General features: G+C 39.9%; 1 protein-coding gene and 1 long non-coding RNA gene across 3 annotated transcripts in view; one reads left to right on the plus strand and one right to left on the minus strand.

Moving 5' to 3' along the window:
• The first annotated feature begins 56 nt into the window (after positions 1-56).
• On the plus strand, positions 57-889 carry LOC128794810 (uncharacterized). The gene is made up of 2 exons (XR_008433273.1): positions 57-305; positions 397-889. It is a non-coding gene; the product is annotated as an uncharacterized LOC128794810 (long non-coding RNA).
• Positions 890-10,038: 9,149 nt separating this feature from the next.
• The window catches only part of OSBPL3 (oxysterol binding protein like 3), an 86,414-nt gene continuing 77,799 nt past the window's right edge, over positions 10,039-18,653 (minus strand). For both annotated transcript variants that reach the window (XM_053950958.1, XM_053950949.1), the window contains 4 exons: positions 18,131-18,275; positions 17,327-17,453; positions 16,663-16,785; positions 10,039-15,479 (listed from right to left, as the gene is read on the minus strand). In XM_053950958.1, coding sequence (XP_053806933.1) covers positions 15,383-15,479; positions 16,663-16,785; positions 17,327-17,453; positions 18,131-18,275 — 492 coding nt within the window. In that variant the 3' untranslated portion in view covers positions 10,039-15,382. The remainder of the gene's footprint in view (positions 15,480-16,662; positions 16,786-17,326; positions 17,454-18,130; positions 18,276-18,653) is intronic.

The raw sequence follows: 18,653 nt of genomic DNA on the forward strand, positions 1-18,653 counted from the left end.
CGCAGGCCCCGCCCGGGTGCCCGGGCCGTGCGCGCGGGAGCCGCGCCCGGGGCGCCTCCGCCATGTTGAGGCGCGGAGCCGCCGCCCAGCACAGGGCAGCGGGCGGGGGCCGGGGCGCTGCCCGGGCCCTGCGAACCCTCGGAGCTGCTTCTGCCTCCCTCGCTATCCCGCCCATCTGCCCGAGCTCCCTCGGGCGCTGACCGTCCTGTCGTGAGGGTTGGAACGAAGGGCTGCAAGTGTCCTTCTGCGTGGGGCGGTGGCCTGCGGAGACCCCCCCGCGGCAGGTCTCGGGGTGGGGCAGTCCTGTGAGTGTGGCGCTGGAGAATTTCCACTGGGATGGGACAGACGGTTTTGTATGGCCGCACCCTGGCAGATAACAGCTGTCTTTCCCTCCAGGTAATTGCGTGACAGCGATGTTCTATGACACGAGTGATAAGGACATCTTTGTGACAGCCTCTCAAGCTCGGCTCGGGTCGCCCGTGCTCAGAAGTGCACGGGGCCAGTGCGAAGTCCGCTGGAAGCGACAGCCCTGCCACGATTTTGGCTGCGAGTTTGCAGCTCTGGGTTGGCACTGCGGGGCTTGTGAAGCCGCCGGGGACCAAACGGGAGCTCCCAAGTCAAGGTCCCCAGTCCAGTGACCTTGAACAGCAGCACTGAGGAAAAGGAGAAGTGTGGTCAGTGGAGCCTGGGGCAGCTTGGTGAACCGCAGTGTGAAATAGTGAGCGCTGTCACAGTATCTCAGCCGTCTGAAAACACCACAATGAAAAAACTTGGTTGTATATGATACCTAAGGAGTGATCCAGTAAGAAACAGATGAGTCTGCAAAAACTCAAAGAGTAGTTTTTTCGTGATAATAAATATCAAATAAATCTTTTTCAAGTGAACCATGCCACAGGCTGTGTACTTCCCTTGTGGTCTGAACATCACCAGACCTTAATGGGCTAACACCTTGACTTCCAAACAAAGGGAAGGTGAAAGCTTAATGTCTTTAAATGAACAGTCCTAGGGTGAAAGGTAAATGCACATAGCTGAAGTAGATCTATTTCTTCCATTTAGCTACGTGCAGTATCCAAACTTTCCAATGAATTTCAGCTGATTTTAATCCATCACCCCTTTCTGATTTCCCCAGGTGACATCCTTATTGATTCAATAACAGTGACAAAACAGATCTCCATTCTGGGGTTGCACCTGCTTATAGAAATTTGAACAAGTAGCCAGAATGGAACTAAGTACCTGTATTTGTGATGGTTTAAATTTTATGAACTAATGAAATTTATAAAGCTCCGTTCTTAGAGCCACTGCCTGAGAAAATGTCCTTGGGAGATCTCTTTTTAGGATCAACACTGAGCTGCAGAATTTCTAGCTCTAGTAATAATCTGGCCAGTAATAGCACACGTTTCATAAGCTATCATGTGTTCTTCAGGGAGTGGCAATATGTTATCCATTTCAAATGCAAGAGTCTGCTAAAGCATATTTTGAGAAATCAAGGGAGGAATTTGCACTGAACCATATTGCTATGGAAATATCCACTGGGGAGGTAGGACTTAAATAAAACAAGTGAAACTTGCTGGTAATTTTAAGGACACTACCAGCAGTTGCATGCACACCGAATAGAGGGTATCCACACCAGGAATATTTGAATGTTTTTAAGAAAAAGTCTTCAACAGAAATCTTCTATCCATCTGAATGGCACCACCTAACATAGGGTAATTTTCAGATGCATCTCATTGACTAGAAGAGACAGAAGAAACTCAGGTTGTTAGCAAACAGTTTTGGGGCTATGCAGCAGTTAACTTTGAGGCTTCAAAGTCTGTCACAGAAACTGCCTGCAAATGAGAGACATTTAGGACTGAACACCCACCTTGAGCATTCAGTCTTCATGAAAATGCTCTTCAGGTGCACTGCACAGTCAAAATTCTCAGCCCGTGGTTACTCCATGACCAGCTGGGATGCCAGCAGGGAGAATGTTGAATCCAAGAAATACACAATCTCAGCGTGGTCTGTCAGCCACAGACTCCATCTCCTGAGCTGAAGCATGAAGTGCATCACTGCTGTGTTAAAAGATCCTTCTGCATTGCTCCTGCGTGAGAAGATTGTCTTGCAGAAGGAGCAGAGGGAGAAAACCAGAAACTTTTGCCTCTGGAACAAATTGCTCTTGGTATGGGACAAGTTCTGGCTACCTCTTAAATAAGTGAAGTGAGGCAAGTGACTTCACAGCCACAACTTAAAAAATGAGAAATGCACATAATAAGTGAGTAACAACACAAAAGATCTGAAAGGGTAAAAAGACCCTAGCAAAATAGTTCTATGCTTTCTGAGTAAGGCTGTGTGAAATTCCTCAGGTATGACATTTTAAAAAATCACTGAGCATGCCACCACAAGATGTCAGCATTGCAGAATGGTTATTCCTGCCAGAAACAGAAAAAGTTTTTGCATCCTATATGCATTTGGTATTAGATTTAATTGTATGATGGCATAATCTGCCCTTATTTTTTTCAACCATTGACATTATGATGTCAGTCCAAATTTAGTTGCAAGGGAGAATTTCTTAAACGACTTTTTAAAATTAACTCTGTCTTAAAAACTTTTAAAAATGCTTTCACAGCATGAACGGCAGTACTTATGCCAAATAATACCTTGTAGCCATCAATGTGTTGCTTCAGGCTGCATCCAGCCTAGCTAGAAAGTGCTCAATAAAATATATTGAGGTGTCCAGAGGTCATCCAAAGGTCTCTGCTGCTGCATGCTGGGCCTGTATAAAACCCTCATGTTGGCTGGAAAAGGCTCTGCTGCCCTTAGTTCTGTGGAGGAAGTGGGAAGAAAGTGTGAAGCTATTTTGGGCTTCTATTTAGAAGAGACTGATATTTGGGGTAGCAAATCTTTTAAAAGGTGTCCAGCAACATAAGCCAAATCACCAGCAAAAGAATTAATTTCTTTTTTTTTTCTCCACTTCCTTTTGTAAGAATAAAAGATCTGAGCAACAGTTTATGTTTGTTTCTGCATTTCTTTCAAATCAACTAACCAGCCTCATTTTTCTTTCCCATTGAAATTCATGTCCTGTTTTGCTGGGATTCTCTGTACTTTTTGCCTCTACCATTCTGTCCTCTGAAGGATTTCCTGTTGAACACAACAGCTTTCTCGCTCTCCTGCTGCTACAGCTGTCACAGCCCTGCCACCGTGCCAGCAGCAAGTGACAGTGTTACTTAGCAAGGGACTGTGTCCTGAGAGGGGGAGATGAGTAGGAGGGTGCAGTGAGTCAGGAGGGACTGTGTGAGTTCAAAACATCCAAAAAACTGTTCTGCTGTGCTTCCCTACCCATTCACATGAGCTTCTGTCCATTCTGCTCTTGATGATGGGAAGGTGACATCTTTAACCATCTGAAGATTTTGCTGTAAGATGAGTTTGGCCACTCTTGAGAGGCTATCTTGTATTGCCAGGTTCAACTCTGCTACCTTTACAGACCAATATGAGGAAACCAGAGTTCACTTCTGGACCTTCTAGTCCCTTGGAAGGACCACTGGAGAGTGCCATGGTGAGATGCAGAAGGAGACAGATGTGTTCAGTACAACCTGTTTGCTGTAACTCAGAGCTCTGCCTTCTGCACTGATGTTGGCGTGGGTGGAAGTAGTGCCACCTCTGCCTTTCTGTAGTGCACAGGTTGTGGCACAGGGCTCCCCTCCGTCATTCTATCCAACCATGCAATGATTCTATGATGTCTCCAATAATAATATGGAGAATAATTTGCATGAATTTGCATAAACTTGGTGATTCTAACTTTAAATTTTAAATTAGATGGCAGCCACAGAACTTTATTTATTTTACAGCAGTGATAAATGAAGACTTAGGAATAGATAACATTTCTTGCATGTCTCAAAAGCCTTCCATAATAGTTTATTAGAACCCATCTGGTTTCATTAATGTTTTATCAAAAAACCATCTGGCTGCTGTATTGTTCAAGCTATTTAGTAGTAAAACTTGCTCATAAATTAGCCAAAAGGAATGGCTATCAAACTATTGTGTAGGAGCTCCAAACAACTTTCATGTAGGTCCTATATAAACAATTATTTTAAAAGTATTAGACTACACTAAACTTCAACAATAAACTTCAAAAGTCAAGAAAATGTATCAGTAATAAAATCTGAAATTTAGCTTATTGCTCATGCTTCTTATTTTTTTTTTTCTCTTTTCTACATGTTTAATTCTTGGCCAGTTGAAACAGGAGTGATAAAGTCAAAATGACAATCTGTATTTAAATAAAAATTACTAGAATTTTGTTTTTCAATAAAACATTGCAAATAGAGAATACCTGTCACCATGACTCCAAAAAATGAATCCCTTCATCTTTGTATCTCTGCACGTATCTCTGTACAGTATTTCAGACTGTAAGCGCTCTGTCAGGGTTTCTGGCACTGCTCTGAAACCTAACTGTGCAGCAGCACAAGGCACCATTCAGACTTGTACAGTACCTACTACTATGGACAGCTAGGTAACTGATTGTAAATGCTTACATGATATACACTGTTTTAAGAAATAGTACTTCCACTCATAATTATTTTACTGTTACATTTTCAGATCAGTAAAAACGTCACCCTAAAATTAGGGCAGTTCCTAGTGGTTTTGCTATTTATAGCCAACCTTACTGTGAATGGAAGAACTAAGGAAAGCATATCTAAAGAACACATAGGAGATTAAGCACAAAATTGGCAAAGCAACAGGAGGTAGAAGGTCCCTGAGAAAGAGCCTATGGCTCAAGCTGCCTGTAGAGGGAAAAGCTGGCTGTAAGTTTTCTTTGATCAGCTCTCCAGATTTGTTATGTTTAATGCAATTCCTTTTGCGTCCTCTGAATGTGTATGCACAAGCATCCTCAAAAAACCTCACTCCACATGTGAGAGCAAATGATTTGGGCAGAATTTTCTGAAGAATGGGCAGTGTGTGATTGCAGTCCCTCATGGGGCAGCCAGCCGGATGGTGTTTGTGTTGTGCTGCTGCAGAACTGCAGCATGGCCACAGTCAAACCTTGCAAAAAGTTCAGAAGCTAACATTAATATTTCACTGCGTAACACCAGATGTATATTGTCATGTACTACATTTGTAGCAATAGGTTTATTGTGATTTAAAACAAATTTTCTCTTTCCCTTTTGGTTTTTTTGCCTCCTTTGTTTTCTTTTCTAGTTGTTTTGCAGCTCCATAATCCCCCTTCTTATTATCTGTTGTCAGCTCAGTCTCTCTTGCAGGAACAACAGCAGAAATTCCTGTTCCAGGACAATCTGAAAGGGGTTTCTCCAGAACAAAAAAGAAAAAAAAATTAAAAAGTAGTTTTAAGTGCCCACAAAGAAGTGGAGAATTTTGTTTAGCAATCTTTGAAGCAAGCCATTGCCCATAAAAGTGGCAGATGCATTGAGGAGAAGACCACAAACAGCAAAGAAGTCAGTGGCTACAGAGGGTCCTGAGGAGTGGTGAGGCTGCATTGCTCCTACAAGTGAATCAGGATTCCTGCAGCTTCCCAGGGGCTCTGCAGCAGGAGCTGCCAGGAGCTGCTGCTGTAGAAACACACACTGCAGAGGGGGACAGAAGTTAAAACCCCATCCCATTTCCCACAGGGGTGACAGTTCAGCCCCGTTGGGTGCCGAGAGGAAGGCTTCGTATTTCTTCTTAAAGTCACTTCATTTTTCAGCTTGCTATTGCTCCTTCTAATTTCAGCATGTGAAGTGTTTACTTTTCAATGTCCTACAGGCAGTGGGGTAAGAACATACCTGGGTTTTTCCCACGAAAGGGAACAGGATGAAAAAGGAACGCAGTTCTTTTTGAAACAAGGACCAAGGGCTGGCAAGAAGCTACAAAGTGTGTGGGCTGGTAATTGCATGAGAGCTCTTCTTATATTATGCAACAGCGTTGCCCAAAAGGACAACAGGTACTATAAAGAGGAGGCTTTGGGTCAAAACAGATTGGTAGATATAAAAGCAGTGTGTCCCAGTCTGGGCTTCTCAGTACAAGAGACACATGGAGCTCCTGGAGCAGGTCCAGCAGAGGGCTTCAAAGATCTTTAAGGGACTGGAGCATCTCTGTTATGAGGAAAGGCTGTGGGAGCTGGGCCTGTTCAGCCTCGAGAAGAGATGATTGAGAGGGAACCTCACCAATGTCTGTCAGTGTCTGAAGGGAGGGAGCCAAGAGGATGGAGCCAGGCTGTTCTCAGAGGTGCTGAGCAGAAACTGCTGCACAGGAAATTCCACCTAAACACAAGGAAGAACTTCTTTACTGTGTGAGTGACCCCACACTGGAACAAGTTGCCCAGAGGGGATGTGGAGTGTCTCTCACTGGAGATATTCAATAACTGTTTGGGTGCAATCCTGTGCCATGTGCTCTAGAATGACCCTGCTTGAGCAGGGAGGTTGGACCACATGATCAAATGTGGTCCCTTCCAGCCTGACTGATTCTGTGAAAAGGCTGCTGCTGTCCTTCTGAACAGAGTGGGAACCACTAAAGCAGTCATTGACCTGCAGATTTATACTGGTGGTTGCCCGGGACAGAGTCACACAACTCCAGGTTGTTGACACTATTTGTTATAGTGCAGTTCCACATCCAGACCAGGTCTTCACTATGCTGGAAAACAACCTCATGTATGAAATAAGGTGCTGGCCTCTTCTCTGACAATTAAAAATGTAGTTTATTTGCTTCATCACAGGACTAAAACTGGTGTCCTTGCTGCTTGTACTGCCCTTGTTTATCTGAATGGTGCACTTATTTGGGTGAATGGCATCTGTAACAGGTGATGCAAGTACCCTTGGGTGGATGACTTTCTTATTGCCAGAGACAACTCTTTGCAACTGGGAAATGGGATTGTACTACTCCTGCAGAACTGGTTGCTGTCAGCGTGAGATGGGGCTTATTTAGTTCTCTCCAGTTACTGTCCAGCCTTACCAAGGCAAATGAACCACAGTGTGAGCAATACAGTTTCTAAAAGAGAAGGAAGACCAGCTGTGTCCTGAGAGGAAGCATTATCAAGAAAGGAAACAATGAGCAACCGGTACTGGGGAAGCATGAACTGCAGTTACTCATTTTTCCTAGAACCTTCGTGACTGCACACTTCAACACTGAGAATCATATTTCAACATATACTCTTTCTTCTCATTCCTTTCTCCCATCATGTCAAACAACCAATTCATGTTGGTATCAAGACCAAAGCATTCACATGAGCATCAGCTTTAGGAAGCTTTGCACCTAGATAAAGTACAATGGAGCTCTTACTATGGCTTTTTTCCCTCCCCCTGTGATGTGGCACATGCTCTTTTTCAGTTCATGATATTCACAAATGGTGAGAATATAATATCCTGGCCTTCTCTACCCTGCATCAACTTTAATTGAAGCTTTACTCTGTCTCCAAAATGAAAGAAGACATGTTAAGGAAGGGCTAGGCTCACCATCCTTTAGTAACTAGAGAATTCAGAAAAAGTCAAGCTTGCCCTAGCTGACCTATTTGCAGTGCCTCTCTTAGGCAAAGAAAGTCCTTAGTAAAAGACTTTCCCCACCAAAGAACTTTGCAATTTGGTGCACTATTTTTAAACCTTATAAGAAAAATTGATTTTTCTGTCCAAAAAACCTATATAGCTCTAGTTGCCTTTACAGGGTTTGCTTCACTGACTGAAGTGCGAGTAGCAAACAGTGAATACAAGTAGGATGACCTCTTGACTTCACTCCATCTTCAGTCTGTCAATTGCCAAAATTATAACAAACCTTGCAGTAAACAAAACTGTAAATCTCTTTCAGCTATTAGACAGGGTCTCATCTATTGATAAATCTACATAATCTTCCTTGCCTTAGGCAGCAATCTAGGCATTGCAGACATATCCTCATAAAAACCTAAGGAGAGGATTTTTCAAGGCATGTACTGCAGTAATTCAAAGTTGCCTTACTGCAACCTTTATTTCTTTTTTTTTTTTTTTTAACACAAGCTGAAAAGTAAGGAATTTGTAATTTTGGAAATAAATTTTTATCAATAAGTTTTAATAAAGACAAGCAATGTTAAGCAAGCAAAAAGAAAAGTACTTTTGAATTGTAACAGCTGTTTTTACTAGAATAGCATGTGAAACATCAGCACACAAAATCCTCAAGGATAAGCAGTACCCTAATATTTAGAGGAAGACAATAATTCCTGGAGTCTGAAATTACAGTCAGAAACATCAGCGGATGTTCATACACAACATTTTGTGTTCCAGGAATTTATTACTGTTTCAAGAGCCTGTAAAAACTTACATTAGTGAGCCCACAGAGACAAAATCTCAGTTAACTCAAGCCTCGGTTACATTCAGCTCAGTAGAGCAATGTTGATTTACCTCAAATGAGAGTTTGCACAAAATAATTTCAAATATTTCCCTTGGTACAGAGTAAGCAAAGATACAAATTCATAAGTATACATCAGAATTTGGATTCTGGCCAGCTTTTAACCCCATTTAAAAACAGACAGTGACCCTACAAATTCTTATGCATAAAACAGAGAGGTCTAAATTAAAAATCAATAAACCAGGCACAGAGAACAACATTTGCAACATAAAAGAAATATAAGAAACATATATATATAATATATAATTTATAGAGACATAAAAAAAACAACAACAAAAAAGCCAAGATGTGTTGGTTACTATGTAAAGTAAGCTTTGCTCAGCTGTCAGTGTTCTTCCTCACCCTATAAAGGTTTGAATCATTTTGCAGTAAGCAAAATTACTTTAAAATAGAGATTACTGTAAATGAAAAGACAACTGAGCTTAAACACAAATTGGATGCAAGTTCCACTCAAGCCAAGTTTATCTTGCACTTCTGTAGAAAAGAACAGCCTGTTTTGTCTGGGCGGCACTGACCACACTGTGGGCACTTGGCATGGTATTAGCTTGAGGGGTGGTCATGAGAGATTCACTTCCATATCCATTTCTCTGTAAGAGAAATTCCTGCTGTCCTGGATGCTCATGAGTGGGGCACCAATAATGAGCATCCCTTACAATCTTCCTCTCCCTTTTATAATTATGAGAGAGATACTACTGCTTCTATGAACCAGAACTTTCCCAGCAACTTGAACTGAATGCTAGTTATTTCAGATACCAATCAAGCCATATCAGATCTCTATGAAATAAATCAGCAATGAAGTAATTGTCCCTGACACAATGAGAAAGTCACAAAGTTCTTAACCCAATAGAACCAAAATGGCTTGATCTCAAAAAACCAAGAGCTGATTCTGGCCCACTGTAAAGACTTTTTCTTTTGGCCTCTATTCTGATTCTGCCGTGTACAACAATTGATGATATTTTGCATGGTAACAAGTATATAGATACAGTTTTCCCAGCTCTTCCTGTAAGCTCCATGGTCCCTCACACCAAATCTTTGTAGACATTGAGGCTGCAAAGTGCTGCGGAACCGCAGTCAGGAATTTCACATTCAGGTCAGGAGTTACACTCGCTGTACTCCCACATTTTGCAAGATCCTAGTCCATCCCTGTTGCATCTTATACACGTATGGTGGGACTGTGAGACATCATTGAGGTCTGATTGGCAGAGCTGTCCTAAATCACCATCTCTAAGGGAAAAACCACCACATTGATATCCTTTCTTTCCAGTTATTTATTTTACCCAGTAAATACCATGTTTCCTTGTTTTTCAAATTTGTTTTATGGAGAACATTTAGTTTGTGGCTTCTACACTCGTACTAAACCGTAATATTTATGCTGCACAACTGTATGCTAAAAACTACTCTTAAGAATAAACTTCCAGCTGTAAATGGATTCCATCAGCTTACCCCTTTTCCTGCCCAAGTGTCTGGCACATTAGCTGTGGAGCAGAGCTGTGCAGAGCAGTACAACTGGAACACGACACAACTACCAGACAGATTGTTAGAGTGATAAATAAGAGTTCTAGCAGATGGAAGCTCTTTCCTACGTTCCATTTTGCAAAGTGTAAAAAGCACAGATCACTACAGCAGTGAGATTTGTTTCAGCTGCCACTAACAACCTTTGAAGAAAGATGCTTACAACCCCTGGGAAAAAGGGTGCTCTGCGACCTTTTGCAAGTATGATTTATTAGCATCCAACTACATTGTTTACAGAGACAAAAATAATAAATAAAGTTGTGCATCAAGGTACTCCAATGTTATAACAAATATTTGGAGTGAAGCAGAAAACAGGGATGGTCCTGACTACAGAGAGACTTCTCAAACATCTGAAAGTCAGCAATAATTCTAGCACATAAGATACCCTTCCTCATTCTGAAATCACTAATGCCCCATCAAAACAAACAACAAATTCAGCATTTAGCAGCTTTGTTTACATAATACCTTGTATATGTGGGATGTTTTTCCAATACTAGAACTAGCAAAATATTGTTAACACAAAGTCTTTCAGATTCTCAGGGATGCCAATCATCTCCAACATGTGGAGCTGATGGACATCACCTCTTGTGGATCAGCATCCCAAACATTCTCATAAGCTTTAATACAGTTTTGTTTTACACATTAAAAACACCAAATCCACAATTTATATTAAAAAGTAATTAATAATTTAAAATAATTCTTTAACATATGCCAACTACTTATGCGGAAAATTTCTCTTATTGCTTTCAAAAAGCTGCAGCAAGAACAGTATCTAAGAACTGAGCAGTACAGTAATACATTTGGTGGTAGGTTACAGCATTTACTAAGTTTCAAAAGGTAAGCCAGATAATGTGCAGTTCTTATGAGCCCACAGCTGCTGGAGTAAGTTCCCTAGTAGCTAGAAAATAGAAAGGATGAGTTAGTGAACACTGTGAATTTTATTTATTGTAGGAATAATTCATGAATGAAAACACACTCAACCAAAAAAATCCTGTCATTTTTATGTCACTCCTTTGAATAGCACCATCTCATTCTAGCCCTTGCAAGATGTATTCCGTTATGTGGACGAGTTGGATGTCATCCTTCTCTCTATTAAAGTGCACCATGGGCCAAGTTTTGCACTCCTCTTCATCTTGCCCCCTTCTGCATGAGTTGTACACAAAAAAGAAGCCATACTGAACAAAGCAACATATGCTGAAAGTTTCTTGCTTTGCCAAGCTGGTCATTTGGAGAGACAGCACAAGAGATTTACACAAAAGCAGATGCAAGGACATTAGTAATTAGGATCTGTTGAGCAGATACAGCTGCATATTTCCATAGCACACTATGCTTACCAGGTCTGACTCCAGAGCATAAGGAAGTTTTATTCACAGTCAAGGAAAAGATACAGAAGGAATTTATGGGGAAAATAATTTAACTACAGCCTCTAGGTATGATTTATCATTTGTTGCTATGGACTGTTTTCCTATTCATCAGTTTTTTTTAATAAAGAGAAAAACAAGACAGTGAATAAAGGACCACATAGAAAACCTGAACAAGACTGTAAACAGCTGAGGGAAAGTGGGGGGCATGGGAAGGGGTGAGGTCTTTGTTAGGTTGGGTTTTTTGGGGGAGTTTGTTTTGAGACCAGCACTGGACCGTTGTGCAATGTTAAAGCTGTGCCCTGCTGGTCCCATGCATTGGTGTTCTTTCTGTACCATGATCTGGATTCAACACTAAGCTGCCAGGTGTTAACAGGTGACTGTGTTTGCAATTATTATGTCCTTCAGGGACCAGATTTTAAAAGAAAGCAGCAATACTGTTTCCAGTCCTTCAAAGAAAACCGGTTGGTCTAAGAACAGATCTCCAAGAGGTTTCCTTACCAAAATTTGGGCTGGTTTTGGTCCTTCTTCCAGGCATCTAACTTTCCAAGCTCTGCATAAAGAACCTAAGTACAGACTACTGGATCTGAACTTCAAAAAGTGTCTAAAAGAAGAAGTTTAGTGCTGCAAAGTATCACATCAAGCATATCTCAGAGAACAGAGATCCAGAAAGGAATGCAGTGATTAATGGTGCTTTCTAGTTCCACTTGGTCTAAAGGGCACTTTACGCTACCCAAAGTTGCCTCCTGAACAAATGATGCTGTTTTGTAATCCCAAATTTACAAATTTACACAAAATCAGAAACTAAGCATCAAGCCTGCAAATCTGAAAGTAGAGCTGCGGGTTTCTGTTCTTATGTATAATATTTCCCTGGATTTTTCTTTCTTTCTATACTTTACAACTTGAAAAATGAAGCAGGCCTGAGCTGCTCCATCACCTTGATGGAAGTTTATAGTGAGGGTTTTACTTTATAAAGAGACACACACAGAAAGGCAGAGCTGCACGAGTGCTTCTCAAACTCCCTCCAAAATTGTATTAAGCAGTGTTTATAAAGTCATCAAATAAGAGAGCCATAACAGCAGGCGAGGGTCATCAGGAAATTTTAAGATCCATTGAGCTACACACCTTGGGGATCACAGGTGTGTATGAAAGGAAACAGTTAAGTTGCCTGATACATTCTTTTTGGTAATTCAGGGTAGAAATAGTGGGTAAAAAGTCCCTCAGTGTCAGTTATTAAGAATAACAGTTGTCTTAGTTATAGTGCAGAAAACTAATATAAATTTTGTACCCATTAACACAGCTGAAGTTTCAGGGAAGAAAACTACCAAAATTTCATATTTTACCAAGAATAACTTTATAGAATATATTAGCTTTGTGAATGTTGAATATATTTACATGCAGAAATACACAGAACTAACATCAAGACAAATTTCTTCCACTTCTTAATATACAGTCAACAGAAGTTTAACAACTAAACCCAATTGTTTTATACAAAAGTAAGCAGGGAAAACTGTAGTGCAGTTGGAAATGTGGGGTCAGAGGATCATTCACAACTGGTTGCGTTGTGTTTGGAGGTGTGTATTATAGATTTACAAAAGGAGTGATTACTTGTTCAATGATTTTGCTTCATGCATTTAAGAAATGCCCTGGATTATTCTCAGGCATTTTTATGGAGACAGTGCTAAAACTCCGGAGTTTACTTTCTTGATAAGAAATTTTGATGAAGAAGGTTTTATGTAAGGCACTGCTCAGCCCAATGCTTCTTGTCATTCATCCCATGTGTTTCAGACAGTTTGGAGTGTTAGAGAAATCAGACTTGGCACTGCCAGTCTGATTTCTCAAAAATCATGACTCAAATACCCCATATGAGACTTGTTTTGTTTAATACCTGCGTAGGGGAATCCCCTCCACACACACAAACCCAGCAGTCAGATCAGGCAGTATCACAGTAGCTGCCAAATATGACAATGAGCAAGCTTAATGCAGCCTCCACAAGTTTAGCTCCTTTTCTTAAAAGATTTTATTTCCTCTACCCTCTTTTGTTTTTAAATGAACCTTAATTTTAGTATAAATTGTAATTACCAACAGCAAGGATAATTGCAATTATCAACTCATTTCTGTGCCAGGTTTTGACAGTTAATACAAGAATAAAAGACAGAAGGGAACAAGGCATGAAGAGAATCTCATTTTTCTTGAAAAGCCAAGCAGCCCCAAAGTTTAATACTTCCTTTGGAATCAAAGCCCAGATTTTGTCTTCATGTAAGTGTGAACCTTGCTTTGTTTAAAGCTGCTGGCATGGTAGTCAAGTTTTTTGAAGACATATTAATTAGATATAATTATGCTAACTTCTTTGGTACTAAATTATGGAAATGATGGTGAGGGAGATATGCTGGGCAAAATGAGAAATGGTGAGAAAGCATTCATCTGCCTCTGAGACAATGAGGCTTCAAGGTAATAGAAAGCAAAGTTCAAATATACATCTAATCTGACACCACAGATTTTGTTTAAAATTTAAAACCTTCATAGTATTTCCTTCATGTTACATACAATACATAGATCCATTTTTAATAAATTTTCTCTAGAATAATGCAGCACAATTGCAGTAAAGTGCAAGCTTTTCTAAGCTATTAGTCTGTCCTCCTAGGAGTCTACTTCATCCATGCCATGTCCAGTTGTTCCAGTCATAAACCAATTTAACATGCCAGCATTTGGGCTTGTTTTGTATCTTTACAGTGGCATGTAAAGAAAAGGGTGTGGTGACAGCATGCAGATCTATCACGTGGAAAACTGCATTGCTGCCAGAGAGTTGCAGACACACAGAGCAGGTTAGAAGAACCATGGAGCAGGCTTGGGTTGCAGATATGTGGGAATGCAAATTAGTTTGTTAATGACTATGGCATCGTGATTTGATGGGAAAAAACCAAAAATACTGCCCATCTCTATAATCTTCTTTCAAACATGAGGCTTCTGCTACATTCGCTTCCTGTTAAATTTCTGACCTATGGTTTAGTAGCTTCACAAATTGAACCATACGTATAAAATTACAGGAAAGGGATGCAATTGATTTAGTGCAAGACGTTTAAATATTTATCTGAACTTAACAAACAAACAGAGGAAGATCAAAGACTCCATATACTTCTCCATAAGGCAGATGGTAATTTTGTAAATATAAGATCTTAAATATGTTATTTCTTAAGAGGTAGAAAATATCAAAATACTAGGAAAAATTTCTAGCTTAAAATAATCAGTTTGCTTGCTTTTTAAAAAGTCTTACTGTTGCAATTTTTAAGTGAATAAAAACAAATGAAGCTATGGAAGCACAGGATTTCGTGCTCTTTGTAAGATTTCACTTATTGGAAAAAGAGAGAGCTTCTGCATCTAGTCAGTGCTCAAGCAGTATATACAAATGATCTCCTCTTCTTGCCCTGTTGGGGGCTATAAATTTGAAGTGAAAATTTTTCCCAGTGGAAAATTTTGGCGATTCCTGACTTTCTAGCACTACATTTAACCGGGTACAGTTTATGTATAAGGCAGTAGAACCACCGATGTAAGCTCAGAACTACCTCTTCCATAAAGCTAAGAAGAAAGATACAAAAGCTTACTTAAATCTTTCCTACAGACAGCAAAAGGTCAGTCAAGATTCCAGCACCAGCTGATAATCTGTTTTAGCAATTTATACCAGCCCAGAGAGAGCTGAACTACTTGTTGCACTGTGGAAGCCTACCTACAGTTTGAGTTACTAAGGCTTGCACTCTTCCTCAGCACAGCTAGGAGATGCTGATGCTACTGTCTCCAATGGAATTCAGTAAGGCATAATTTAACTCAGAACTGACGTTATTACACATTGAAAAAGTAGTGTAAAAGCTCCTCTCTTTTCCATCTGTTAACATTCAGTACTATTTATTAAATATTTTATAAAAGGAAGTTAGGATATTTATACATTCAAACAATCACTGCAATAGTTGAATAAAGGAAACAAATGAATTATCAGATTCTAAATTAAGCATGATTCTGGAGATATGCACATTTGCACATATGTGTACACCACACACATTCTGTATGTGTGTGTATATATAGGTGTGTATATATAGATATATAGTTATCTTTTATATATATGTCTTTTAAATCAGATCAAAAAATACAGCACAGAATATCTTCACTTAGCTCCTCTTTCACCAGAGGACAGGATTGTCCAGTTTGGAAAAACCAGGTTCTTTCCTAAGGTCCATGTAGGTTCCATTGCTCACCCAGGAGTCATCACTGGATTTCCTATCAAAAATTAAACAAATGTTAGCTTATATTTTCCATCCATATGCTGCGTAATGCAGTGTAGCACCATGCACAGATACCAAATCCAGCCCACAAACCAGGAGCAGTGCAGCTCATTGCATCCTGCAAACAAGGCAGTATAGCTTAGTGTGTCTGCACTGGGCCATGGAGAGGCATCTCAATCTAATGTTCACCAGAGAGCTTCACTATTGAAGAGACAAATGCATTAACTCCTATCTGCTCTAATACTTTTGTGATATAATAATTAAATTCTTTATTCTGCCATTTAAATCCACAGGATAAATCTCAGCTTTCAAATCCTCATTGTAAGGATTCAAATCCTCATTCTTATTCACAATTCTCATTGTGAATATACAATCGCAAAGTATTAGACTTTGCCTCTATCCACCTTCCCTTTAGTAGGTGTGATTGGCATGTGATGAGTTAGTTCACCAGCTTGTCAGAGATGTAGTAGTCTAAGCCATTCCCTTTTGCACCTCTTTAAAACATTCCAGTGTTCCTCAGAAGTACAGTATAGATATATCCAGAAAAAATAGGATCCCAGATCTGCTAATAGGCTCATACAACATTCATCTTGGCTCCAACTCTTTCACTGCAGGAGAACAGAGAAGCTGGAGGGCAAAAGACCACATCCTCACTAGCATTCCTTTTTGTCTTTTGATGTCTCAAGTCTCCCATTTAACTGATGTACAACAGCAAGAGATAAAGTGCCCTCAGAACAATAATTCTCTCCCCATAAAATAGGGGAAACATGTTCAAAAATAGTCCTGGAAGTGAAAGGCCCCAACTCTGCACATTTCCACACCAGGCAATCCCACTGAATTCAGCAGACCTTCAGCAGAGGCAATTGAGCTAAGTCCAGCTACTTCAGCTTGCTTCAAAGAATCAAAGGTGCTACATTCACTTGGGCAAATTCAAATGTAGACCAAATATCAATTGCCATCAAGGCAAAAAAAAAAAAATTCAGGGATGCACTAATAAAAAATGATTACATAATTGTGAGTTCTAACTAAGTCTGGAGTATTCTACATCACCAAAGTACAAACCCAAAGTATATTGGGGAACCCTGAAAAAAAATGGAGCCTGTCACATGGCAATTTAAAATCAGATTTATAATAAGAATTTCAATAAATGATAGTATATGCCAATTATTATCTAGTACCTGAAAAATCTAGGCTGATGCTCTAGATTGTTTTCTTCTAGCACCTTCCGTCGTTCTCTCTGTAGCTGCTCGATCCTCTGCTTTTGCATTTCAGCTCCTTCAATATTCCCTTCTTCTAGAAACCTGCAGCAGCAGTGATATGAGACAATTGGTCTTCTGCCCCCAGAAGAATCTAATCTTTCCAGCAGCTATTTCACAGTGTTTGAAAGGTAAACAGCTACCTCTGCAGACAACTGCAGTATGAAAAAGCACTTAAGGAAAACTAACACTTGTAACAAACTCAGAGTCACAGTCACATTAGATTCTTCTACTTGGAAACTTGCAAAAGTAAAAAATTCACTGCAGAAAGAAGTTTCAAGTGTCTCAGTTTTCAGTTATTCAAATACTGTATGCTCAACATCCAGTACCTGAAGTACTGAGGTTTTAACATCCTTGGAAAGGCAGTTATCTAGAAGCATCCAAAAGGCAATTTTAAGACACACTTCCATAATGATTACACCATCTCTCAATAAGTGATTACAATGTATTTTTCAGATGCACATTAATGTAAAAATAGAAACACACTGCAGTTACCCACAGAAAATAGTCTGAGTTCAGGGTAAAGTGAGTGTACAGAAGATTAAGAACCATTTAAGGAAAATATTTCAGAGTTAAAGCATCTTACCTTTGGTCTGGCCTAAAACGTGTATCAGTGGATGGGAGTAATGACCTAGTTTGTGAGTCCAGTTCATTTAACTCCAGTGCAAATTGTGTAAATCCATACCACTGTTCATAATCTTTAGGCATCGGATCTACAGAAGAAGAGAGTACATTCAGAATTCCAATTAAATGCTATTATATTGAGAAAGAAAATTTCAAGCTTCCTCCAGTCATTTGTTTATGCCTGATCCACAGTGTCAGTTCTAGGGGAACAAGAGGTTTTTAATAATGTAACAAAAGAGAACATCCCCCTTGATAATTACACTGCAACAAGACAGATTTCGTTCTCTCAGCTGAATCACAGCACAACTGTGTTGAAGGCCATGCTATTATCATAATGTTTTTTTCAAAACACAGTAGACAAAACCCCACAAGCTTGGGAGAAATTCAGCTATCACTGTCATTACAGAACTGAGCTTTGTGGGCTATCCTCCAGTGTTCAACATACGAAATAAACAACAATTCTGTGCATGAGCAGTAGGAGAAATTTATTCCTTTTTTTCCCCCCTTCCTGCTAGAGTCCTCAATACTTACTTCATGCCTGAATATGAAAATGAGGGAGAATGGATGAAATGCAGAAAGCCATGGGTTTAAGTTCTCATATTATTTAAATTATATGTTCTTCTGATCTAGCTTTTAAATGCTTGACAAAAATCTAATATTCTACTGAAAAATAACAAGAAATTGGGGCCTAATAATGATATGAAAACAATAAGCTTATACTCAAGAAGATCTCATTTTGTGTACATGAGCAATTCTGATCACTAACTTGCTCTCCATATGCAGTTTGAAGATGAAGTTGTCCCACAGTATAAACTTTCATGCCACTTCCCAAAGAGTCGATGCACAACTTTCCCAGATTTATCCATGACACTGCCTTCAATCTCATGTGCATTTGGATTCCAATACTTTGCCTAGAATTAAAAGGAACAAGGGGATAGAAGGTGCAGAGGAGCTCAAGTGCAGGCCATTTTGCCATGCCAGTAGCAATGAGAGCTGTTCATTTAGGTGTGCATTACAACACCAAAGGCAAAGAGCTGCTGTTAGTACCATTAAAATACAAACTTATTAGTATGTTAGCTTCTTAAGATACTAATGTTGAGAACTGTATTTATTTTGTTTGCCTTTTTTTAGGGGCAGTATGAGGTGAAGTGCAGCTGACCCTGAATTTTGCCCAAGGACAGTTGACCCTGGGTGCTGACTTGGTTATCTACATCTCTCCCAAATTGCAGAAGAGGAAGAGAAGGAATTCGTACATTAATCTCCAATATTGCAATATTAAAGGTGTGAGA

Source organism: Vidua chalybeata, chromosome 1, assembly GCF_026979565.1.
Source record: "Vidua chalybeata isolate OUT-0048 chromosome 1, bVidCha1 merged haplotype, whole genome shotgun sequence".
Classification (NCBI taxonomy): Eukaryota; Metazoa; Chordata; class Aves; order Passeriformes; family Viduidae; genus Vidua; species Vidua chalybeata.